At 54.5% G+C, this 24445-nt stretch overlaps 1 protein-coding gene across 1 annotated transcript in view; it reads left to right on the top strand.

The window, feature by feature from the left end:
• The first annotated feature begins 543 nt into the window (after window positions 1-543).
• Window positions 544-24445, top strand: part of PLA2G4E (phospholipase A2 group IVE) — a 37287-nt gene continuing 13385 nt past the window's right edge. Inside the window, exons 1-11 of the mRNA XM_062206631.1 lie at window positions 544-639; window positions 7698-7770; window positions 13290-13426; window positions 14951-15082; window positions 15964-16004; window positions 19996-20038; window positions 20779-20842; window positions 21590-21750; window positions 21855-21941; window positions 22280-22317; window positions 24091-24226. Of these exons, the coding sequence (XP_062062615.1) occupies window positions 544-639; window positions 7698-7770; window positions 13290-13426; window positions 14951-15082; window positions 15964-16004; window positions 19996-20038; window positions 20779-20842; window positions 21590-21750; window positions 21855-21941; window positions 22280-22317; window positions 24091-24226 (1008 nt within the window). The remainder of the gene's footprint in view (window positions 640-7697; window positions 7771-13289; window positions 13427-14950; window positions 15083-15963; window positions 16005-19995; window positions 20039-20778; window positions 20843-21589; window positions 21751-21854; window positions 21942-22279; window positions 22318-24090; window positions 24227-24445) is intronic.

Raw genomic sequence — 24445 nt, 5'->3', positions numbered from 1 at the left:
CCGGTGGGTGGTGTGCAGGGGCTGCTCGCCCTGGACTTTTCTCTCCAAGGATTTGCACAGTTATCTTCTTTCTGCACTTGTTGACTCTGGGAGCCTTGTCCATGGCTCATGCCTCCCTTGAGACCCCTGCCACAGCCCCCGGAGCACTGAGTGCTGGCACTGCAGTGGAGTCGGGAGGAGGGGCTCTGTCCCCCAGAGGGGCACCTGTGAGCCTTGACCTCTGTGAGTTTAAGAGCTGGGACTTTCCCAAATTGTGGCTGGGCCAATCCTAAAGTGGCGAGAGCCCTGCGTCCTCTTCTTAGACGACTCCCCTTGCCCGTGGATGACCTGGCTCCAGGGCCAAAGCCCCTGCTGCTCCCTGCACTTAAGAGCTGGAGACCTGCGAGGCCCTTGTTGCTGAGAGTCCCAGGCCGCAGCACCCACTCTGCCCACCTGAACCCCTCCCTGGGCAATCCCAGCCACTGCCGAGAGGCGGCCAGGAGGCGGGGCTCTGAGTCAGAGTATAAGTTGCTGAGCTTGCCAGCCTGCTGGAGAGCCACCACGATGCTCCAGAGGCAGATGCCCGCCTGGATCTCACACGACCTGCCGGACCCGTGCCAAGCAGAAGATGTCAGGCCCTGGGCCACCTGTGCATCGAAGGTGAGGGAGCCGTGCTGGTGGCTGGGCCAGAGGCTGAGGGCCAGGGAGATGTGGTCCAGGGGTGCAGGGCAGGGGCTGGGGTCTATGGGCAGGAGGAGGCCCCCAGGGAGGACCAGTGGACATCACACACTCCAGAGATTTCAGCTTTGGAACCTGTCCCAAGCACCCTGGGGGAAGTGGTTGAGCCCTGCTGAGGCCTGGGATGCTGGGTGGATGGTCCAGCCTAGAGCACCCACAAACTTTACAGCCCCGTGCAGCGACTCAGGGCCATCTGGGGCCAGCCAGCACCCAGGATAGATCATGCTGAGTACTGCTGGAGGAGCCACATTTGGCCTGTGCTTGTGCTGAGTGGGTATTGGCTATACATGTCCTAGAGGGCTTTGTTGTGAGTCTGGCACAGTGTGTGGCGAGACCAGTAGCATTGCCAGTCTCTGCGTCAGCCACAGTTCTGCCCACTTGGGTTTACAGTCAAGGCTCCTTGGTCCGTCCACCTCCTCACAACCCGGTGAGACCTCTGGGCTGGTGAATCAGGTTGCCTGTGCTCTGCCTTGGTTTTCCCATCTAGACAATGGGGAGGAGACCTGGAGCTTGCAGCTTCCCACAGACATGTGATGGCATTGTTAGTGGGGGAGGGTCGATAGCTCCCCCAGCCCACACTAAGTCACAGAAGGAACTCGGTAATGCCATGAGAGGGTCTTGGCTTTTGAGGTGAGAACTGGAGACCTTGTCCAAGGAGCCCAAGAAGGGGAGCTCCATACTGCTCGGCAACCGGAGCCCCTGCTGCCCTACGGGACACACGCTGCCCCCAGAGTGTGCCCAGGGACCCCCAGCACTCGGGTGGCTGAAAGGACCTCTGAAAAGTGCCTGTTCCTGCCTCTCCAATCTTATTAAGCTTCCGGCAGATCTACTGAGGGCACATTGCTGACCTTGGAGGGAACAGTGAAGCAACTGGGAACTGAGGGCCCAGAGTGCGGCTCCAGGAGCCCTCCTGGAGCTGCGCTTGTTCCTCGCAGGTCCTGGAGGGTGCTAGTCACTCAGTGCTGGAACTTCTTGCCCTAACCACTCACATAGCCTGAGAGTAAGAAGGAGAACAGCTGCGGGGGCATCCCCCTGGTACTGTCCTGGCTGGTTAGGACACGATCTGGGGTTCCATGTGTCCCTGTCCCAATGCCTCACTCGTGGGGAGGGCTCTTTCCTCCTGGAAGCTGTCACCGGGCTGATATGAGCTCTGACACAGGTGTTGCAAGGGCTGGATGACTACACCCAGCTCTGCCGGGAGGGGCAGGTGGTATCACCTGCTGGCCCGTCTTGACAAGTCCTGGGAAGGGAGCTGTCTTCCTCTCCCCAGGCACACTGGTTATGGTTTGGTGAAGTGGTCCAAGGATGAGGATCAGACCTGCCCCTCTGCACCCAGATTGTCTGACCTACCCGGCCCCCTTATCCCACCCAGGAGCCTGGCCCCAGGAGCCCGTCTGTAGCTAAGTATGCTTTTGACTTCCCTGTGTTAACAACTGGCCTCTTGAGGTATAGGGAGAGTCCCAGTTTGGGAGCTGAGGGTCTTACCCCTGCTTCTGCTATTGCCTAGTGGAGTGTGTGACCTAGGGCTGGCTGTGGGCTGGTCTGTGTTAATTCCTGGTGAGAGCCAGTCTCCCCTGGAAAAGTGCATCTGCAAGGCAGGCCACCCGGCACCTGAGCTGTGGTTCTGCCCCTTGTCTGCGTGAGGGTGTGTGAGATAGAATCTGCCAAAACCCCGTCCTCTCCAGTAGAAGGCAGGGCTGAAGACGCCTTCCTCAGTGGGCGGCTGCACGGCAGATCAGCACCTATGCAGAGCACCCAGTGCAGAGCCAGGGCCTGGCACGCCAGAGAGCGTTATCGGTTTTGTTCCCCAGCTCCACCAAAGGTCCTCTAAAACTAGATCCCTGTCTGAAAAATAGGGAAGCATTGCACTCATGATAGCCAGCCTCTTCTCCGTGTGAGCTGGGAAGCCCCCGCCTTCCAACACTGAATAGATCTTGAGGGGAAAGTGCAGTGCTGGCAAGACCAACCCCCAAGGCCGAGGCCAGGGCTGACTACGTGTGCAGCCTGAGCAGCAGCTCGCTCTCTCGCACGTGGCAGCCCAGAAGGCTGCTGCCCAGCCTTGCTCCCCGTGCAGCTGCACTGGGTGCAGAAGTGGCTGCATACAGCTCGGAAGTGCTGGCCAAATAGTTCCTGCCTTGACCCCCAAGTCCCTGGTCCCTGCCCAGGACCCTCCCAGCGCCCTCACAAACTGAAGGGTGAATCCTGTCCCTGCTCCAGGGCTGCAGCCCAGCAGGCACAGCATCTGGCCGTGCCCACTGCGAAGTATTCTGACTTTCCCTTGACTACCTGATCCCAGCCAGGACATCCTGCTCTCGGGATGGGCTTGTCCAAGTCCCTGAGGGTTTGACCCTTACCATAGCACAGGAGACTCCAGAAACTTGGATTCCACAGCCTCCCTGGACCCTCTTTTCCATTTGCCCATTATAGACACTGTGGTTTGTTCTACCAAAGATCAATGACCTTTGGGGCCATGAATTTTTGTGCCTCTCTAGCACCACTCCAAATGAGCTGTGACATCAGGAGCAATTTGTACATTTGTGTTAACCCCAGGTCATTTGTTCATAGACTGAGTCCCGGAACGCACCTGGGCCATAGACCAAAGCCCCGTCGCCCTGTGTCTTAGTCCATTTTCTGTTGCTATAACAGAATATCTGAAACTGGGACCTGTTTTAGCCTACAGTTCTGGAGGCTGGAAAGCCCTAGAGCATGGAGTTGACATCCTGCTCATCTTCTGGAACGGGCCTCTTTCAGTTTCAACTCATGGCAGAAGGCAAAAGGGCAAGCAGGTGTGTGTGAAAGAGGAAAAAAACAACAGGAGGGACAGCCTTATTCTATAAAACCCCCTCTCGCAGTGAATTATCCAGTCCCTGGAGAGCTGTGTTCCCTGAACAGTGCATCACCTCTTAGAGGGCTTGCCTTCCAGCCCTGCCCCAGCAGCAGTGAATTCCAACATGAGTTTCTGAGGGGACAAACCGTGTTCAAACCATAGCATCTACTTCCTTCTCCCAGCCTGGTCCGTCTGAGGTTTCTCTCAAACACCGTTCCAGGCTGTGTCTCTGCTGGCCAAATATAGGAGCGCTTTGTGGAGTACTTTGCAACTGGGTCACTCCTAAAAATTCCTGGTCCCTAAGAGGGGCCACAGCAGACCATGAAGGAGAACCCTTGTGCTTACTAGAAAAATGAGAACTTCTCCAAGGACCCTGGTGGCTGTGCTGTGGCCTGGATTTTTAGAAAACGAGAGCAATCATGGAGTGTGTCTGTAGAAACATAGCTGATAGGAGCACAGCCACAGAAGGACTGTCAATGCTTGGGGCGTGGTTTAGGCTTTGGGCGAATTCAAGGTGAAGGAAAGGACTCTGTCGGGAAATGGGGGTCCTAAGAGAAGAAGTCGAAGGAGGAAAAGCAAGAGTGGAGTCCAAGGAGAGCAGTGGTCACGAACACAGATTTGAGAATTAGGGTTGGATTCAGTTTTTGGGTTCCTCTGATTCCAGCTGAGAGCCCCACATCAAAGGATTTAGCCCCAAATTCCCCATCTGTAAATTGAAATAATAGCGACTGCTTCGTGGAGTGGTTACGGAGATTAAGCAAGAAGATACATGAAGCATGAGCACACAGTTTGTGGCATGTGGCCGGGCACTCAGTACATGGTAACTGATGTGGCCGCTGCTGCTCCCGAGTTAGAGCAGGAAGAACCAGGCACCCTCAGTGGAAGGCACTGGGGTTAGATGACAGGAGAGAACTTTTCCTGGAAGGCAGGGAAACCTTGAGTGAGGTCCTGGGGAAGCCAGGGAGGCTCCTTCCTGTACAGAGTGGGCCCTAAAGGAGCTGGGCTGGGCCTTGGCAAGCCCCACCCAGAAGCAGGAGAAAGGGCCGGGATGGCAGAGAGGCCCACAGCCCTGGGTTCAGAGCCCTGCTACTGTAGAGAACATGGATCTAGTTGCCCTCTGAGAAAGTGGCCTTTGTGGGGACTGCTCCCCTGGTACAAGTCAACTCCTGCTGCCTCACCAGGCCAGACCAGGAGTCACTCTGCCCAGTGCAGGTGGGAAATAAGGAGTCCACCATGCCCAGGGCGAGGACACAGCCATGGGTCCAGAACCGGAAACCCTGGATGTGGGCTTTGATCCAGCTCACCATGCTCACAACAGAATGCTGTGAGTTCAAGTTGTTGATTATGAAAATATTCAACACTTGAGAGTTAAAATCTCCTAAAAAGGGCCCTTCGACCTAGAATTGACTGTCAGCTTGACTTTGAGGCAGCTGTTGGGGAGACAGAGGAAGACTACCCTAAAATCTACTTACTTGTCTAGCTCAGGGAATAAATTACTTTGCCTTCTCAGAGTCTTTGTTCTATTGTTGCTGGTTAGGATTAAGCCCAGGAAGGTCCAAACAGACATCAAAATGGTAACTGACTGATTCTGAGTGTTAGATTATGGGGACTCTTTTTTGGGGGGTCATACTTTGTTTTCCCCCAAACCTCAATGTTATTTAAAGAGAGAAGAATTGCATTTTTTTAGATTTATATATTTTATTTGAAAGGCAGAGTTAGAGAGAGAGAGAGAAAGAGAGAGATCTTTCATCTGGTTCACTTCACAAATGGCTGTAACCACTGGGGCTAGGCCAAGACAAAGCCAGGAGCCAGCAGTTTTATCCAGGTCTCCCAGGTGGATGGCATGGGCCCAAGTACTTGAGCCATCCTTTACTGCCTTCCCAGGTACATCAGCAGGGAGCTGAATCAGAAACAGAGCAGCCAGGACTTGAACCAGCACCCACAGGGAATGCCAGTGTTGCAGGTGCAGCTTAATCTGCTATGCCACAAAGCTGGCCCCTGTATCATCTTAAGGCACTAAGTGGTCCTAGTGGCAGACCAGCACAGGTAGGGTGACGTGTCAAGTGTTCTAGTTCAGAAGCCTCTATTAACACAGGTATTTGGTTGGCATTTGCTATGGGCACAGGCTGGGGGTGGACAGTAACAGAAACTGCTGTAATCCTGGGTGAAACTTTGAGGGAAAGGACTTCAGGTCCTTTCAAACAGGAAGGGTATGAACTGCAAAGAACAGAGCCAGGACACCTGCAGATCAGGCACAAGGTGGCCCCCTTCTGTGGATTGCTGCCTCCACGAGGTACAGGAGGAAAACGCTTTGCTCAGCAGCCTTGGTCCCAAAGGAGCAGAAGAAGGGTCTTCCCAAGTCCAGAAACGTGATAGACTGTGGGGAGGCTTCTGGATCCAGGGAGAGGCCCCAAGCCCAGCCAGTGGGAGCCTGTGGCCGACTTGACCTGCTTCCCCCTCAAGACCACACACCATCCTTGCCTTCCACTCCCTCTTCTCTGCCTAATATTTACCCCTGACTCCTAAGCATCTGGCACAGGGCCTAGCAAGCCAGGCGGAAGAGAGCAGGATGGAACTGAGGCCCCCATGGACTGCTGGGTTGGGGCAAGATCAGTAGGCAGGGGAGGGACTGCAGAGAGAGAAGGGGGGAAAGGTGGGTCCTTGGTGGATAGGAAAGTTGGAGGGGAGGCTGGTAGAGATGGTTCAGGCTGTCTGGGAGGCTGAGCGTCTGTGGCGGACAAAAGCGGGCCAGTGGCTAATGTGTGATTCACAGAGTACAAGGGAGGGAGGTGGGCAGGGCCCCTCCCACTACCCCGGACACCATGGCCAAGGGACTTGAGATAATGCCAGGGCCCCCAAGAAATGGAAGATATCCAACAGGAGCTGGAAGAAGGAGAAACATCACAGCCAAACACACGGCCCCGGGCATGTGCACACGGGTAGGGGTCAGCAGGAGGGTCGCTGGCACAGGCAGAGGCCGCAGGGCTCCCTGGGGTTGCAGTTACCGACAGTGGCTTCTGGCAGGCACCAGTGGTGGGATCAAGGATGACTTGAGCTTTTGCCAGCATGAAACAGAAGTCATGGCAGCCCAGCTGAGATGCCACAGGTAGCTCTCACAAGAGCAGTGTAGGGGAGAGAGGCACACTGCCCACTGGCAAGGGCCAACAGAGTGACAGCAGAGACTTGGGGGACAATGCCCTGGGTAAGGAGGCTTGTAGACAGGGGAGAAACAGATGTCCCTGGGCTGGAGCTAAGCCACTCTGCCCAGGGGGAGAGCACCAGCCATGCCATCTCCTGGTGAGTATGTGTCCCTCCCTGATTGGTGTCTGTCACCACCACCTGCCCAAGCCATCCATGCCTGCCTCCCAAGCAAACTGCCACCTTGGGCCAGGAAGAGCAGTGTTTGTCTCTGCATGGGGTGGGAGGAGGGACGTGCCAGTGAGCAGCTACTTATGGAGATAAAAATGAGAACGGAAACATCGCCGCTAGCATTCATTCTGTGCTTGGGCAGAAACTCTCATCCATTGGTTCATTCAGTTTTTGTTTTAAGATTTATGTATGTATTTGAAAAGCAAAGTGACAGAGATAACATCCATCTACTGGTTTACTATCTAAATGACCTCAATGGCTGGGGCTGGGCCAGGCTGAAGCCGGGCCAGGCTGAAGCCAGGTCTCCCTCACGAGTGATAGGGTCCTAAGCACCTAGGCTATCTTCTGCTGCTTTCCCAGATGCCTTGGCAAAGAGCTGGATCAGAAGCAGAGCAGCTGAGATTCAAACTGATGTTCCCATATGGGATGCTGGCATCACAACTGGAGGCTTAACCCACTGCACCACAAAGCCAGCCCCGTGATTCACCTATTTAGCAAGCGTTTACTGAACACCTTCCATCCATCAGCATGCTGCTGGGACTAGAGGAACAACGATGAGAAACCAGGCAGGGCCCCAGGCTCTCTGCAGTGTCAGACCCTCCAGGCAGGAGAGAAGATAGATGCTCAAGCAATGACAAGCACTGAGGGGTGCTTGTATGTGACTGGACAGAACCCGGCGGGCCTGGTGGGAAAATCTGCACCCCCACTCCACCCCTCCCCCCACTGAGGGCCTGGGCCTTGTGATGATGCTTGCAGAGTGAGTCTGTGTCCTCTCAACCCACAGGAGGGGCTGTCTCCGTGCCACCTGTTGACAGTGAGGGTCATCCGGATGAAAAACGTGCGGCAGGCCGATGTAGGTGAGTGCCCTCCTCTGCTCGCGGGGCCTGCATGGACAGAGGGCCTGGCTGGGGAAGTGGGCAGGTGCATGTGTGTGGGTTCTGCTCTGCACTCCAGACTTGGAGATTTATGAGTTTTCCAGGCCCCTCTCAGCCGCACCAGCCGTTGTGCCTGCATCCATCCGAGAGCTCTGTTTGCCCACCCCCTCCCTCTCCCCCTCTCCCCCTCCTCCCCACTGTCTCCTGGAATCCATTTTCAGGAGCACTGGCCTCTCTCATGCGACACCTCGTGGATGTGGTTTGATAGCCAGGGCTGTTTGTGTAGTGTTTTCTTACATCCTAACCTCCCCTCTATCCCAGCTCTCGCTGAACTCCCAGCCCATGGGGCCCAGGGAAGCCCTCAGCTTCAGGAAGAAGTGAAGGCATCCTAGTGGGCACAGTACCAAAGACCTCTCCCCATGCTGGGCCTTGCCTTGTTCCCACCCAGAGAGGACACTTGTGTCCCCAAGAGGAGAAACTCCGTACCCACGCTCCACAGCTGTGGGCAGTGTGCATGCACTGGTGACCACGCAGGATTGGTTCAAAGGCCACAGGGTTCACCCAGGCTAGGGAAGTCATAAGAGGGCCTCATAGCCAGGTACTGAGTGTGCATTTTAGCAGGTGAGACATTTCTGTCTAAAGGAGTTGATAGACTAGAAGATAGCAGTCCAACCTTGTCACCCCAGGATTTAGGGCCAGAGGAAGACCCTGAGAGCTGGGAGGGCTCAGGAAGGCTGCACTGAGGGCCTGGTGTCTGAGAGAGACAAGATGTGAGCATCGGGGCCCACGTTGTGGTGTAGCAGGTAAAGCCTCCACGTGTGGCGCTGGCATCCCGTATGGGCATTGGTTCGAATCCCAGCTGCTCCACTTCCAGTCCAGCTCTCTGCTAATGCACCTGGGAAAGCAGTAGAAGATGACCCAAGTGCTTGGGCCCCTACAGCCATGTGGGAGGCCCAGAAAAAGATTCAGGTTTGGGTCTGGCCCAGCCTCAACCATTGTGACCATTTGGGGAGCAAACCAGCAGATAGAAGAACCCTTGTAAAAATAAATATTAAAAAAAAGAAGTAGTACAGTAGTTTAAAAAAAGAAAAGAAAATGCCAGGGAGCAGGAGCTGGGGACAGGCTAGCCTGAGAGTGGAGCAGCCAGCCTGGGCCACTCCCAACCCCATCTGACCCTGCCAACTACCTGAGGGCAGTCCTGGGAGGCCCGTTTTGCAGATGTGGGGTTAATGATGACCTAAGGTAGAGGCAGTGTTAGGTCTGGAGGAGCCTGGGCAGTCCCAGAACAGGGGGCGGAGCCAGAGGGTAGAGAGCCCGGAAGCTGGAGCCCGGAAGCCGGAATCTGGAAGCCTGGCAGAGAAGGCATCGGTGCATTCTAAGTGAGGGGTGCCTAAGCACTTGAGGAAGGGATTGAGTCACTTCCTGCAGGCTCAACGCAGGTTGTGCTGCAGCATAGTGTGGGAGAGGCTGGAAACTGGCAACGCAGGGATGAGTGTGGAGGGCAGAGGCAGGCGGGCCCTGCAACACAGAAATGGCAAAGGGACCCAGCAGGAGTGAGACGGAGTCTCGTTGCCAGTGGAAGCATTTCCAGCCGTCCTCGTGCTTGAGCTTGTGTCTGCTTGGTGACTGGCCGGAGGGCCCAGACCTCACCACTGGCTTCTTGGGGCTCCTGCAGCCCACCAATGAGTGACTTAAGGAGCTAGGACGCACCCCCGGGCCTGCATTGCAGCCGCTTCCTTTGCCCTTCTTGTCCCTGCTGTGGTGGGTCACTCAGACACTTCACCCCTTCTTGGGCAGAGGTCACCCCCTCCCCTCAGCGACCACCCCAGCTCCTGTAAGCCCACAGCAGTGCTCCCCTTCCTGCAATTCCTCTTGGGTTGTGTACGCGCCAGCCCTTGGAGTCACCCGTGCCATAGACTCTCACTCTACATGCCTGCATTACATACTTAGACCTCCTCATTGTCCAGGCCCTTTCTTCTGTCCTCTCCCTGCCACAGCTGTCACCCAGAGAAACATACAGGTTTGGTGTTACCAGGCTCCTCTCCCCCTCCTCCTTCCCCCGTGTAGCCCCCTGGCATGAAGGCTGCTGACGGGGGTACCTGGTCCTCTGTGAGAACCCACTGTCTAGCAAAGTGAAGGACATGTATGAGGGAGCCACGCCGGTCACGTCATGTCAACTCCTCGGTTGTCACAGCCCTGTTGTTGCTGAACTATCCCAATGCCTTTTGGGTCCTGGGTTACAAATGCTTGAAATTGTTCCCTTCTAGCTTGAATCCAAATGAACCGCTCTTGTTAGTTCTTCAAGCTGTGTCTGAATTTCCCAAGGCTTCAAAGAGGCCAAAACACACAGGAAACACTGGATAATACCCTTACCAAGAACTAAAACGGTGCTCCACCGAGACCTGGGCCAGGACCCAGAACCTCCCAGCCATCAGGAGTTTCTATTCCTCTTGGGAAAGTAAATTGAAACCCAAACCAGCACCCCAAGGGTTGTCAGGCAGGTGTCTCCAGAGGGAGACATGTTCTGAGCATCCGTGGAGACAATTGAGTCATCTCTCCCACCCACGATCCAGGAAAGGAAACTTGTCATTCAAATGACCAAGCCCTCTGTCACTGTGAGACGAACGGGGACTGGAGTCTTTGTGTGCTTAGGCAATCCCCTGTAGTCCACAAAGCTCTGTGAACTGCCTCAACACTGCTTAACCATTCTTCATGACCAATGTGACGGTCACTGTCCTCACTCAGCTTAAGGTGCCTGCCCCACTGTCGTCCGCCCTGGCTCACCTTCCCCACCCTCACCTTCCCCAGAGTCACCCTCTCCTTGGGCTGTACCCTCTTTCTTCCCGACACAGGGGTGTGGGTGGCAGGGGTGGGGACAGAGAGGAAACAGCTCTCTGCACAAGAACTGAAAAACAAATCACTTGGAATGTGGGTGTCTAATCGGTCTTCTTTTTTTTTTTCTTCCAGGAGTATCTTTAGCTTAACTAGACATGTAAACCTGAGTGCAAACATACTGAGATTTTGCTTAATGGGCTTAATGAGAGGATTCTAGGCATTGACAGTGGACAGAAAAATGATTTTAGAAGGAAAGAGACTTTTAAAGCATCCATCAAATCATGCATGCTAAGCAAAAGTTGTAAAGACAATGGATTTAGAGTGCTTTGTGCCTGCCTATGGGCTCCTACTGCGCAGACCCAAGGGGAATGTTCCAGACCTAGGAGGAGAAGCTGGTGTCAGGGAGAAGTCAGGGGAGGGGTCCACGTGGACTGAGCAGGTCCCTTGTGAGTCTCTCTATTGGCAGAGCAATTAGACATGCTAACTGGCTTACCTGTATCTGCAGTGACTCAGCCCAGAATTTCTTGGGGACTGATAGGGTCTTTAGCAGGAGGTTCTGTTTTTCCATTCAACTCATTCATTCAGTAAATATTTAGGCAGTGCCTGCTATGTTCCAAAACATGGTCTCCCAGCCCGTGCAGTGTTCACAGTGTAACAGAGACAGATGAGTCCACCTACCCTTGCAGCACTGTGTAGCAAGTGCTCTGCTGGGCAGGAACAAAGGACTCGGGGCTAGGGTGGCACCTGGCCCAGGCTTAGCTCAGGGACGTCTTCCAGAGGTGACTCTCTCCAAAAACTGCAGGGGCTAGCATGGAGAAGAAGGGGTGAAAGTAGAAGGGAAGGGTGTTCCAGGCAGAAGGAACAGCTTGTGCAAAGGCCTGGAGGCAAGACAGCATGGCACCTTTGAAGATACCTGAGTAGTCGGGTTTGGCAGTAGTCAGGAACATGTGTGGGAGTGTGCACCTAAGTGTGTGCTTGCATGCAGGGTCGGGGAGCGATTAGGGAGGTTGGGAGAGGAGACAGGGGCAGCCATGTTCAGTGGAAGCTGTTAAAGAATCTTCAACCAGGAAGGCTCCTATCTAAAAATCTCCCTCTGGCTTCTCTTGGGACAAAAGATTGGAGTAGGGCAGGACAGGGGACAGGAGCCCATTTGGGACGCGGCCCCAGAGATAATGGTGGCCTTCACCAAGGCCGTGGCAGTGCAGATGAGGAGAGGGTGAGCCTGAGAGACGGGAAGAGCTGAACCAATTCAGTGTGGAGGTCAAGAACGATGCTTGGTTTCTGGCCTGGACACCCAGGTGGATGGTGAGGAGGAGCAGGTTGGGCATGGAGAGATGGGCGGGGATGATGGAGTCATCATTTTCCATTGATTCTGTTTGGTTTTGGTTATTCTTTAGCCTGGATTAGATGATCATTATGCCTTCTAAAGGACAGTGTCATCTTGCCTTTTTTCTATGGGAGGAGGGCTGTGAATTCCAGTTCACTGAATGGTAAACCCTCTAAGATGAACCAGAAACCACAGGTGAAGTCAGAGGCCAGGAGCACTTGATTGCAAACCATGACACTGATAAAGCTTTCAGCCTGGTAACAATGCAGGACTAAGTCCCAGAGGGTAGCCCTGCTTCCTCTTTCATTAGCAATCATTAGTAATTACGAACCAGTTTGGATCAGTCCTACCAGTACAGAACTGCCATCCTCATACCAACGTTACCACCTCGAGGGCTCTGACACTAGAAGTGGTTTTGACTCTTCCCGCTTTCCAAGGATCTCGTGTGCATCCTGAAATTTATTTTTGTAGATTGCCAAGGGCGTGATACAGGCAATTGTGGCCCCTCCTCTTCCCTCCTCTGCTCCCCAGGAGCCAGCCTGGGCTACTGTTTTTCACCCTATCCCTCTTGCTTTTCCAACCAGAAGATGCAGAAGGTCTTCCTCCACCGTGGGAGAAACCTGGGGAGTCAAAGCCTTTGTCCCTTCTCCAGAACAAGTCCAGCAGCGTCACATTTGGGTCATTCATTTACAATGAAAAAGAACGTGTGAGCCCCGTATGTGAGGGTTTTGGGTCATAAACGTCATGCTGGAGGCCCAGGACAGGTCCAGAGGGCCTGGCTAGTAGCAGTTGAGGCATTAAGCCATGTGGAGACACCGGTCCCTGCTCATCCATCCTGCCAATACCTTGCTCCATCTAAGCCCTTCCTGGGCTGACTCATCCTGCTATGCTCCCTTCCAATCCTCACTTCTCCTCAGCTCAGAGGAGGAGCTTGACCCTACTTTCTGGCTAAGGCCAGAAGTAAGCTGGACCCTTTGGGGATGGCCTTCTAGATCTTTCCATGGCTGAGGGAAAGCTGTGTGGCCATACCTTGTCCTACACTGGCAGCTGTTTAAAGACCAAGGTACTTCTGATGAGAGCCAGAGGTTGTTTGTGTCCATGAGAATGGTCCGTGGGACCTGGGCCCTGCCCTGGGCCAGCCTGCTGTCTGTGATCTTCTCAGAATTCTAGGACAGAGGCCTCTGGAGGGTTAGATTCCTGGGTCAGAGGGGACTGGAGCCGAGAGGGGACCTTGCTCTGGAAGAGACTTGCCTGAGAGTCCCTTCTGTCACCACACTCTTTCTTCTTCAAACCTGAGCTGTTCCTCACCCTGCCGTCCACCCCTGTCTCCCTCGGACAGTGAGCCAGACTGACTGCTATGTGAGCCTCTGGCTTCCCACTGCCTCTCACGAGAAGCTGAGGACCAGGACCATCTCCAACTGCCCAAACCCAGAGTGGAATGAAGCCTTCAACTTCCAGATCCAGAGCCAAGTAAAGGTGAGACATGAGGCCTGCCCCTGTCCGCCCTGCCTGCGTTTCTAGTCCCCTCTTGCCTCCTCGTCCTTTGCTTGCTTGTGTGTCCTTTGGCCTGTTTCCTCTTCCTTCTGCCTACTTGTCCTACCCACTGTCTTCCCACTCATCCACTACTTCCTCCTGCCTGGCTCGTGCTTATCTCTCTCTGTCTACTCATCCTTCCACCTTCCTCCTGGTCTCAGTTGTCTTTCTATCCAATCGCTGCTGGTACTGGTGTCTTTTGCCCCCAAAACATGGTTTCTGGTACCTTCCAGAGCATGCTTTGGGTACAATACACAGAGGGAAAAAGCCATTCTATATACTAGCTCCAAGGCCAGTCAAGATTCCACCCAAAGGGTTCCGTCTTCCTTGAACCCTTTGTAGATTCATCTTCTTTCTATTTCTGTGGGTGTGTGTTCCTGGGCCTTCATTCGTTGAATTCTTGTTCCACGTGGGAAGCCTTTTTCAGATATATGGTGACCTAAGTCAAGTTCACATCTCTGCTGGGAGAATGGCCCCTCGAACATCCTGAGTTGTAACATCCTCTGCAGAAAACTTTTAAGACCAATGTGGCCTCACCGTGGAGACATCAACCCATTGTGAGGCCTTGGCTCAACAGCGCCAGCTTGCTGCTGTGTGGATGCTTTCCCGTTTCTAGGGCATGAAGTCCTTTTTGTTTTCCTTTTTGTATTTCTTATTTTAAAAACATCTTTTCTACCGTACGAATCAGTTTGGAGAAGGAGGAGGATTTCCATGTAGGCCTGTCTGCCACCTTGAATTCAGCATTGGGGCTTCCTTTTTCTGAAGGATTATGGGGCCGCTGTGTTGGCTCTGGGGCACCCTGGGTTTCTGTTCATTACGAGGTCGACAGAACTCATCTGGTTGGGAACCCCAGAACCACCTTAGGTTTGCTAGATAGGGAGCTAAGAAGCAAACCCAGCCGCAGCCCCGTATCTCCCAGGATCCTTGCAACAACTTGAGGCCACTGACCTCAGAGTTCAGCCAGATTGGGGGGTGGGGGTGGGGGGGAGAGGCTGCCTGCCTCGCTGCTTTGGAAACATTCATGAGGCCTTCTTAGGGGTGGATGAGCCAGTTGTCAGAAACTCCCGTCTTTCTGCCTCCCTCCCTGGAGTGTCGAGGTGTTAGCTTCCTGATCCGGGCTTTGCAGCTCCACAGGGCCCACGGCTGGATACCCTCTACATCTTGACGGGGGTCTTGCTTGCTCTCTCCTTCTGTCCTCTCCCAGGTGAAGTGAAATCCCTCCGCACTTCACTCTCTGCAGAATTCTCCAGCAGGGGGCCAGGGCAGAGGCGGAGGAAGGCTTCCGAGAGCTGGACAGGAGGGAGCAGAGGCTTCCTCCCCTTGGTTCCTTTCCCCTCCTGGGTCTCTCTCAGCTGAGCAGGGCCTCTGTGCTGGCTTCGCATCCCTGAGAGCCAGCTCCTTGCTGGGACGGAAGTCAGGGTCAGTGCAACCATGGCAACCAGACACACACTCTCCCTTCTCCCTTAGAATGTGCTAGAGCTGAACGTCTGCGATGAAGACAGGGTGACACCGGATGACCATCTCTTGACAGTTCTCTATGACCTTGGCAAACTCTGCTTCAGGAAGAAAACCCACGTGAAGTTCCCACTCAACCCAGAGGTAGGTGTGGGGGTCCAGGACCCCTGTCTCCTGCCTCACGGTCTGTGGGCCCCCTGCTGTGTACGCAGCCCAGCTGGGGGAAGGTGGTGCTGCTTGTGCAGGTCCCAGTGCTAACTGTGTGATTGCACAAAACTCACTGAATTGCTCTGCGTTCCTGTTTCCTGGTCAATACGCAGGCAGTAATAACACCTACCCACAGCGCTGCTGTGAGGCTCACCCGAGACAGCGTGGAAGACACCTAGTGTGTTCACAGTTCCAAAGGGAAAGGTAGTCAGTGTGGGCTCCCTTTGCTCCTTCCTCCATGTCCTCTCTCTAGGACAGCAGAGGGGAGGGGAGGGCAAATCCACCAGAGGAGGTCCGGGCTGAAGAGCACCAAGATGTTCTGGCATCAACCATCATACAAGTACTGGAGCACCTGCTGTGGGCCTAGGGAACCGTCAGGGAGCAGGCATTCCGGCCCTCACCTGGCTTCTATCCAGTGGGGAAACTGAGGCCGAGGGAGGCCAGAGGTGTGCAGGTAGTGCAGGAGGGAGTCCCACCTCTCAGCACTCAGGGCTTCCTTGCCCTAGGCCCCAGGCCCTGGGCCTCTGCTTGGGTAGGAGAGCAGTGGGATGCTGGGGCAGGGATGAAGAACAAGTTGTTTGGGCACTGAGGAATGTACACGTTAGGACTGGGGTTAGCTCCACACCCTGGGTTGTCGGCCATGCTCCTATATCAAAGACTTGGGGACAGAGAGAGGCAGAGGGAGCTGTCCGGAATGCCTGCCACGTGGCAGCAGGAAGTGCGTGGGACGGGCAGGCAGCTCCATGGCAGCTCCTTCTCAGCAGGCTTTGCAGACTTGCCTCACAGTTGTCTTACCTTTCCCTCTCCTCCCCACCCAGGGCATGGAAGAGCTGGAGGTGGAGTTCTTGCTGGAGGAGATGTGAGTAGGCCCAGCCCCTAGCGTCTGCCAAGGTCCTGGCCTTCTAGTGACTTCCAGAGCTGTCTGCCTCTGCCATCCTCTCTCTCCTTTCTCACTCCTGACACTCACCCTGCGCTCCTCACTGTGCATCAGAATCACTTGGAGCCTGGGCCCCAGCCCTATGCATTCAATTCCCCTGACGTCGTATTACTTTAAAGATTGGTTCTCGGACCACGTGACCTGTCTCGGTCGCCCAGCATTCGGGTGGCCTATGGAAAGAATTCCTACCACCAGGACCAGTATTGTGGTGCAGCAGGTTAAGCCATCTGTGCCTGTGGTTCTGGAAATCCCACATGAACACCAGCTCGAGTCCTGGCTGCTTCACTTCCGATCCAGCTCCTGCTAATGTGCCTGGGAAGGCAGCAGAAGATGGCCCAAGTACTTGGGCCCCAGTCACCCACCTAGGAGACCCAAATGAATGTCCAGGCTCCTGACTTTGGCTTGGCCCAGGCCTAGCCATTGCAGCCATTTGTAGAGTGAACCAGAGATGAAAAATCTCTCTCACTCCCTCTCTCTAACTGTGCCTTTTAAAGACATGAATGAATGAATGAATGAATGAGTGAATAAATAAAATGACTTCCTGCCACGTGGAGTGGAGGCTCTATTGAGGCCCAGCTGAGAAAGAGGGCAAGACCCAGGAGTCTCTTCCTTGAACCAGCACTGCTAGAGCAAACAGCTCAACCCTGGCACGAAGCAGAGGCCGTCCCCCTCTGCAGCCAACTCTGAAACTCTGTCAGGCAGTATGTGTGTGTTTGTGTGTGTGTCAGGGTGTGTGTGGCTTGAACCTAACATGCAGGGTTGATTCCAGTCATTTGCAATTAGGAAGACAACTCAGGGTCCTGTAGGTGTGACTGGGCCATGCGCCTGGAGCTAGAGGACAGGAAGGGAAGAGGCCCCTGGAGGGGCCAAGCCCCCACCTGAAGATGCAAGTGCCTTGGTGCCTTGTGACCAGGCAACCTGCTCCTTCCCTGTTTTAAGTTTTGTTTTTAAAATTTACTTACTTATGGCCGGTGCCGCGGCTCACTAGGCTAATCCTCTGCCTTGCGGCGCCGGCACACCGGGTTCTAGTCCCGGTCGGGGCACTGATCCTGTCCCGGTTGCCCCTCTTCCCAGGCCAGCTCTCTGCTGTGGCCAGGGAGTGCAGTGGAGGATGGCCCGAGTCCTTGGGCCCTGCACCCCATGGGAGACCAGGAGAAGCACCTGGCTCCTGCCATGGGATCAGCACAGTGCGCCGGCCGCAGCACGCCTACCGCAGCGGCCATTGGAGGGTGAACCAACGGCAAAAGGAAGACCTTTCTCTCTGTCTCTCTCTCACTGTCCACTCTGCCTGTCAAAAATTAAAGAAAAAAAAATTTACTTATTTGAAAGGCAAAGTTACAGAGAGAGAGAAGCAGGGCTTCTATCTGCTGCTTCTATCTCCTGTTTGCTATCTTCCCAAATAGCCACAACACCTGGGGCTGGGCCAGACTGAAGTCAGCAGCTTCTTCCGTGTCTCCCACATGGGTGCAGGGGCCCAAGCACTTGGTGCATCTTCCATTGCTTTCCCAGGCACATCAGCAGGGAGCTGGATGAGAAGTGGGACAGCGGGGACATGAACTAGTGCCCAAATGGCAGGTCAAACTGTTATGCCACATACTACCCCACCTCCCCTGTTTTTAACCTTGGTGGAGATGAGCCCCCTTTATTTAAGATCCACCCAAGGTCAGGAGAGGAAAAGAGGCATGAGAGAGGACAAGAGGACTTGTGAGTTACACGTGGAGGACCCTCTGCGGCGGGGGGTGGGGTGGGGGGTGGGGGGTTTGTGAAACTATTAGAGGCACTCCATTTCCCACCAACAGCTTGTTGACCAATAAAATCAACTTTGTCCATTTCACATGAAAGAAAATCTAGGCTCTTTTCTCCAATTCTTGGTTTTGTAGGACTTGTAGAGGGAAAAAGTCCTTGGTTCAATTAGAATGTGATTTGCCAAATGAGATATGTCAAAGTTGGTAATGAGTTGATCTGGATACTCATCTTTTTTTTTTTTTTTTTTTTATTAAACTTTTATTTAATGAATATAAATTTCCAAAGTATAGCTTGTGGGTTACAATGGCTTCCCCCCTCCCATAACTTCCCTCCCGCCCGCAACCCTCCCCCCTCCCGCTCCCTTTCCCCTTCGATTCATGTAAAGATTCATTTTCAATTCTCTTTGTATACAGAAGATCAATTTAGTATATACTAGGTAAAGGTTTCAACATTTTGCCCATATAGCAACATCGAGTGAAAAAACTACCATTGGATTACTAATTATAGCATTAAATAGCAATGTACAGCACATTAAAGACAGAGATCCTACATAATTTTTTTTTTCAAAATAATTAATTTTCTATGCCATTTCCATTTTTGACAGGCAGAGTGGACAGTGAGAGAGAGACAGAGAAAGGTCTTCCTTTTTGCCGTTGGTTCACCCTCCAATGGCTGCTGCGGCCGGCGCATTGTGCTGATCCAAAGCCAGGAGCCAGGTGTTTTCCCTGGTCTCCCATGCAAGTGCAGGGCCCAAGCACTTGGGCCATCCTCCACTGCCTTCCCGGGCCATAGCAGAGAGCTGGCCTGGAAGAGGGGCAACTGGGATAGAATCCGGCGCCCCAACCAGGACTAGAACCCGGTGTGCTGGTGCCACAGGCGGAGGATTAGCCTGTTAAGCCACGGCACCAGCCTGGATAGTCATCTTTAAAAAACATTTATTTATTTATTTATTTGCAAGTCAGTTATCAACAGAGAAAGAGAGACAGAGATCTTACATCTGCTGGTTCAGTCCCCAGATGGTCCCAAATGCCAAGACTAGGCCAGGCCAAAGCCAGGAGCTTCTTCCAGGTCTCCCATTTGAATGCAGGAGCCCAATCACTTGGACCATCCTCCATTGGTTTTTCCAGGCCATTAACAGGAAGCTGGATCAGAAGTGAACCAGCTGGGACATGAACTGGTGCCCAAATGGGATGCTGGCATCACAGGTGGTGGCTTTTACCTGCTACACCACAATGCCGGTGCCAGCAATCATCTTTTTAATTTTTTAAAATTTATTTGAAGTGCCAAGTTACAGAGAGTGTGAGAGAGAGAGAGGGAGAGAGAGAGAGAGAGAGAGGGAGAGAGAGATCGAGCTTCCATCCACTAGTTCACTTCCCAAATGGCCACAACAGCTAGGGCTGGGCCAGGCCAAAGCCAGGAGCTAGGAACTCCATTTGGGCCTCCCACCTGAATGCCAGGGCCCAAGGCCTGGGGCCCATGCTCCACTGCTTTCCCAGGTGCATTAGCAGTGAGGTTGGTCATAAGTGGAGCAGCCAGGACTCAAATGGGTGCCCATATGGGATGCCAGCTTCACAGGTGGCAGTTCAGCCTGCACAGTGCCAGCCCCTGAAGACAGTCACCTTATATTTAATTTTGGACTTATATTTAAAAAGTGGACTGCCCTAAACCAAGTGTCACCTTCAAGGCTCAAGTTCGGAACCTTGTGACACAGGAACACTCGACAGTCACCAGAACCCTCTGTGACTGGCTCAGCATGCTCTGTGAAATGCACCTGTCGAGTGAGGCACAGAATGGGGAATGGTCCATGCCGGCTCAAGTTAGTGGGCTGCAGCCCCTTCTTGCAACCTCTTTCTAGCCGCACACACTTGCACCTGGCTGGACAAAAAAAAAAAAAAAAACTACAACAGCAACAGTTGTCCTTTTGGTTAAAAAGAAGAACTCCTAGCCCTTCTGTGCTATCCCTCTGTTTCTCTCTGGACATTTTGTTCAAAGTGGATCCTGGTCTCCTCCTTGGCAAGTTCCCTGTCTCGGGTTACGGCTGAGCTTTCCCTGGGGACGGAGGAGGCCCTGCCGCTTTGCTGCTGGCCCCAGCTGTATCTGTGTCACAGTCGCGAGCTATTGCTCACAAATGACGCCGCTTATCTCCGGTTCTCATTTTGTTTTCCAGTCCCTCTCCACCTGAGACTCTCATCACCAATGGCGTGCTGGTGGTAATTGTCCTTCTGGGTTCCCTAGCCACCCTGGGCTGCTGTAGTTCTCAAAGGAGAGAGCCTTGGGCCCAGCGTGGATCTTTGTCCCATCCAGGGCCCAGCAGAATCAGACTGAAGCCAGCCAGATAGGGTACAGGCAGGCGTGGGGCACAGCCAGAGCTCCTGCATCCGGGGAAGTGGTAGCTGGGATGTCACGTAGGCCCAATGCCTCATATCCCACCGAGACAAGCCCTACTCTTAGCAACCTTGCACCTAAAGGAAGCTGCTGGAGTTAGCTTCTGTTCCTCCCATCCCTAATCCCTCCGCAAGCACAATGTCAGTTCTAGAGTTATTTCATAATCCAGCTGTTGGCACAGCTGTTTTGCTTCAATGCATCTGATGGTCCTGGGGGTTCAAGGAGACCCCTCCCTCAGTGGCTCAGAACTCCGGCCTGCCCTCTCCTCTCGGGGCTGTTCTGTTGGAAGCTCTCATTTTCCGACCCCAGAGCGGAACATTCTGTCAGGTTGGGCCCCTCCCCAGCTTCCAAAACTGTGACCTGGTAACTGTGTGTGTGGGTCCCAGGGCTCGGGGAGCAGCTCCGTTCTCAGGCAGCCTGTCTCTTAGCCAGGTGGCAGGCCGTGATGAGGTTCAGAGAGCGGGCTCAGCATGCGGTTGCCTCAACCTGCTTGGCCCCTGAGGCCTCGGGGAGGGAGGAGAGGGCTTTGCTCAGCGTCTCGGTGACGCCCCTGACTCTGTTACAGTCTCGGCAAGTCTCCTGCCTGGAGGTCCACGCGGAGTCCAGGAGGCGGAGGAAGAGAAAGAAAAGTGAGCCTTGGACCTGCTCTGCCTGCTGTGGGGACAGAGCGCAGCTTCAGGCACAGCCTGGGCCAGGACTTGCCTGGAACCCATGGCTTGGCCGAATGGCCTCCGGATCGTCTCTCCCAGGAGGCTGTGACTGCCTGTCCTCCCCAGCCTGCTCCATCAAGGACGTGTTCTTCTAGGCCCCTCACGTGACCCTGTCAGTTCCCCAGGCTTGGCCAGCGTCCTGAGCCTGGGTCCCAGGGCTGCCTACGCCAGTGTGCTACATCCCTGCCAGGCCCTTCGGTTTCCTGCAGTGGGGGAGGCCAACAACCCTCGGGGGCCCCTCCAGCTGTGCCCCTTCTAGGCACAAACCCTGAGTTTCCACCCCCTTCCCACCATTCAAGGCTTCCATCCTTGTCCTATAGATATGAGGGAAGGAGACAGGAAGAGGCCCCTGCTCCCACACTGACAATAAGTTAAGCATCTGTGTTCTGTGCGGTGAGCAAGTGACCTGGGGAACCAAGGAGGCCTGTGGGTGTCTCAGAAGAGCTTTCTGAGGAGCACAAGGGCCAGCGTCCCTCACCAACCTTGTTACAGTGCGGTTTCCTGGGCCAGCCCTGCATACAGAGTGGGGACCTCTGGGGCATTGTACCGGTGCCCAGGTGACTCCAGACCCCACCTGGGCCCCTCCAGAGAGCTTTACGCTGGGCTAGGTGGGGGTGGGGAGCAAGAGGCTTCCCTGGGACCTCACCCTCATGTCTTGTCTCCCAGTGAAGGACCTCTGGGTGATGGTGAGCGAATCCTTCGAGAACACCCAGCGCATCTCACCCTGCCGGGAACCCTGCAGCCCGAACCCTGCCTGCTTCCACTACCCCAAGTACTTCCAGCCACAGTTGCATGTGGAGGTGCCCAAGAGTCACTGGAGCTGTGGGGTACAAGGCGGCTGCTGTGGGGGGAGGCCTAGGGGAGGAGGCAAGGTCGGGGCTCCCAGAGGGGTCCCTGACCTCTCACAGAGCCCACCCACCTTTCCTTCTAGCTTTGCTGCTGCAACACGTGCAACAATGGCCCTGTGTGCCAGCCCCTCGACTGCCTTTGCGACGGCCAGGCGGTGACCCTACCCGTGGTGAGGCCTGGGCCTGGGAAGCATCCTGACCATTTAGCCTGGAACTCCCGAGGCAGGGAGATGGGGAGCTGCTGGGGGCATGGGGGGCAGGTGACTGTGGGGGGCTCAGGCAGGACAGAGGGGTCCTGCGGGCTAGCAGCCAGAGAGGAGCTGAGGCTGAGATGAAGACGGAGGGGAGGGTCACATCCAGAAGAGGGGCACGGGCCGGAGTGTGTGGCCGCGCATGTGCGTTCGTACTGAGTCACGCCGGGGCGGGGACAGGCTTACCACGTCTGTGATTAGCAGCTCTGGGCCCTGCCTCGTCTTCTCTGACAAGTTTTTCATCTTGCGCTTCCCAGGGTGAGAATTACGAGTTACACATGAAGACCACGCCCTGGTAAAGTACCCTCTTTCGGTCCTCCCTCTGGCGAGTTCGTGCCAGCGGCGGGGAGGTGTCGTCTCGCCCTGGCTTTGACTTGCGCCTCGCTGATGGCTGAGGGTGCTGAGCTCCTTCCGTAGCTTGCTGGCCGCTGTGTTTCCTCTTTGCCTCTGGGTCTGTTCACATCCCTCACCCGCTGCCTCGTTACTGTTAAGGTGTAAGCAAGCCTTTGTATATCCCAGAGACATCCCTGCCTGATACCCAATTTGAAAACACCTCCTGGTCTGTGGCTTGGCTTTTCATGTTCTTGGTGCTGTCCATTGAGAAGCAAAGATTTTTAACTTTGTCACTTGTGCTTTTGGTGTTGTATCTAAGAAACTGTCGCCTAATGCAGGGTCGTGATGTTTTCTCCCAAGACTTTCCTAGTTTTAGGTCTCACTTTGAAGTTTATGGTTGATTTTGAATTAATTTGTGGATGCAGTGCGTGAAATCAGGGAGCCACCATCACTCTCTCGCATGTGGGGACCCAGTCGTCCCAGCACCATTTGTTGAAAACACTGTTCTTTCTCCATTGAGTTATCTGGACAGCTTCACCGAAAATCAGTATTTATTTATAAATAAATAAATTTATCAGTATTCTATTTATAGCCTGATTAGCTGTTTGGCCTTGGACAAGTGGTTTAATCTTGTTGAGTTTGTTTACCTCATCTCTAAATTGGGAGGAATAACAAAAGCCCCACACATCAGTGGGCTGTGTTGCTGATCCAGTGAGATAGCACAGGAGAAATACTCGGTCCCTAGTCAATTAAAGACCCAGCAGTGCTATTGTTACTCGCACTGTATTATTATTCGTTATTTGTGGAGGCCCAGGAAAGAAGTATTTCCTTACAGCTGTGCCTACAGTCTTGTGCTAGCTGTGAAGGAGATGAAACGGCCCTGCCTTCCAAGAGATGGGGCATTGTTAGTGAGCCAAGTCTCAGGTCCGCTCACCTGGGCTCCCTGGGGAGCTGTGGTGGTGCTTCTGGGGAAGGCAAGGGTCTGGACAAAGGCTCAGAACTCTCACTGCTCCTGGGGAGCCGGGGAGCCTGATTGGTGGCTTGAAATGAGGTTGGACAGGGCAGGTGGGGTCGTGGTGCCAGGCCAGGAGGTGGGGCTTGTTCAGGACAGGGATCAGAAGAGGACAGGCCCTGGGCGTATCCTGGAGGCCCCTGGGGCGGACTCTGTGGGATGAGGCGTATGCAGTTTGTATCAGCTGCACAGACATTCAGCAAGGTGATTATTCTGTGAGCAGGAAGAGCTCAGTGAGGGATGTGAGCTCGGAGGGACGGGCGCTTGGTTGCCTCAATCAGAAGAGTCTACACTCCTGGCCCTTGTCCGGAAGGACGTGCCCAGCAGCTCTCAGGGCCCCTTGGCACCCACGTCTGGCTGCTGTGGGTAGGAAGGGCACCTGCGGAAGCCTCTGTGGGCTTCGCAGCCCTTGCCAAGGAGGCAGGGAGTTCGAAGAGTCGCTAAACTGAGAACCAGCAGTGGTCTTTGCCCAAGGACTGGCTTAAAGCATCTTGCTAAGGCTCTAAGTGTTTGACATTGGTCACCTCATTGATTGCCGAAGATAATGCTGAAGTTAAGCATCATCCAGCCCATTTCATAGATGAGAACATGGAGGCCCAAGGTCGCAGAGGTGGTACATGGCAGAACTGGGCTTCAAACCTAGGTTCTACTGACCCTAAAGCCATGTCTGCTCCTTCACCTGGAGATGACAGGCCCGCTCTGCCCTGCCTTCTCTCCTCACAGCCCCGAGACCTTGGACGTGAGGCTGGGCTTCAGCTTGTGCCCAGAGGAGCAGGAGTTCGTGCAGAAGCGGAAGGTGGTGGTGGCCGAGGCGCTGAAGCAGGTGCTGCAGCTGGAGGAGGACCTGCAGGCGGATGAGGTAGGTGTGGCCAGGCCCGGGGCCGCTGGGGGCCGAGCTGCTCCTTCCGCTGCCAAGGCTCATCCCTATGCGGGCACCGCCCAGCCCTGCGGCAGCCTGGCCCCAGCTCTGCTCCGTGGTTGCTCCTACGTGGGGGTGCAGGGGTGAGGGCCGTGGGTGCCGTGACTCATGCCCCCACCAGGGGAAGTAGAGCAGGGTGGAGAGGGAGGAAGGGGCTCC

The sequence above is a fragment of the Lepus europaeus genome, chromosome 11 (genome assembly GCF_033115175.1).
Source record: "Lepus europaeus isolate LE1 chromosome 11, mLepTim1.pri, whole genome shotgun sequence".
Classification (NCBI taxonomy): Eukaryota; Metazoa; Chordata; class Mammalia; order Lagomorpha; family Leporidae; genus Lepus; species Lepus europaeus.
The sequence above is the reverse complement of the archived record's forward strand: the minus strand, read 5'-3'. Positions and strand labels throughout refer to the sequence as shown.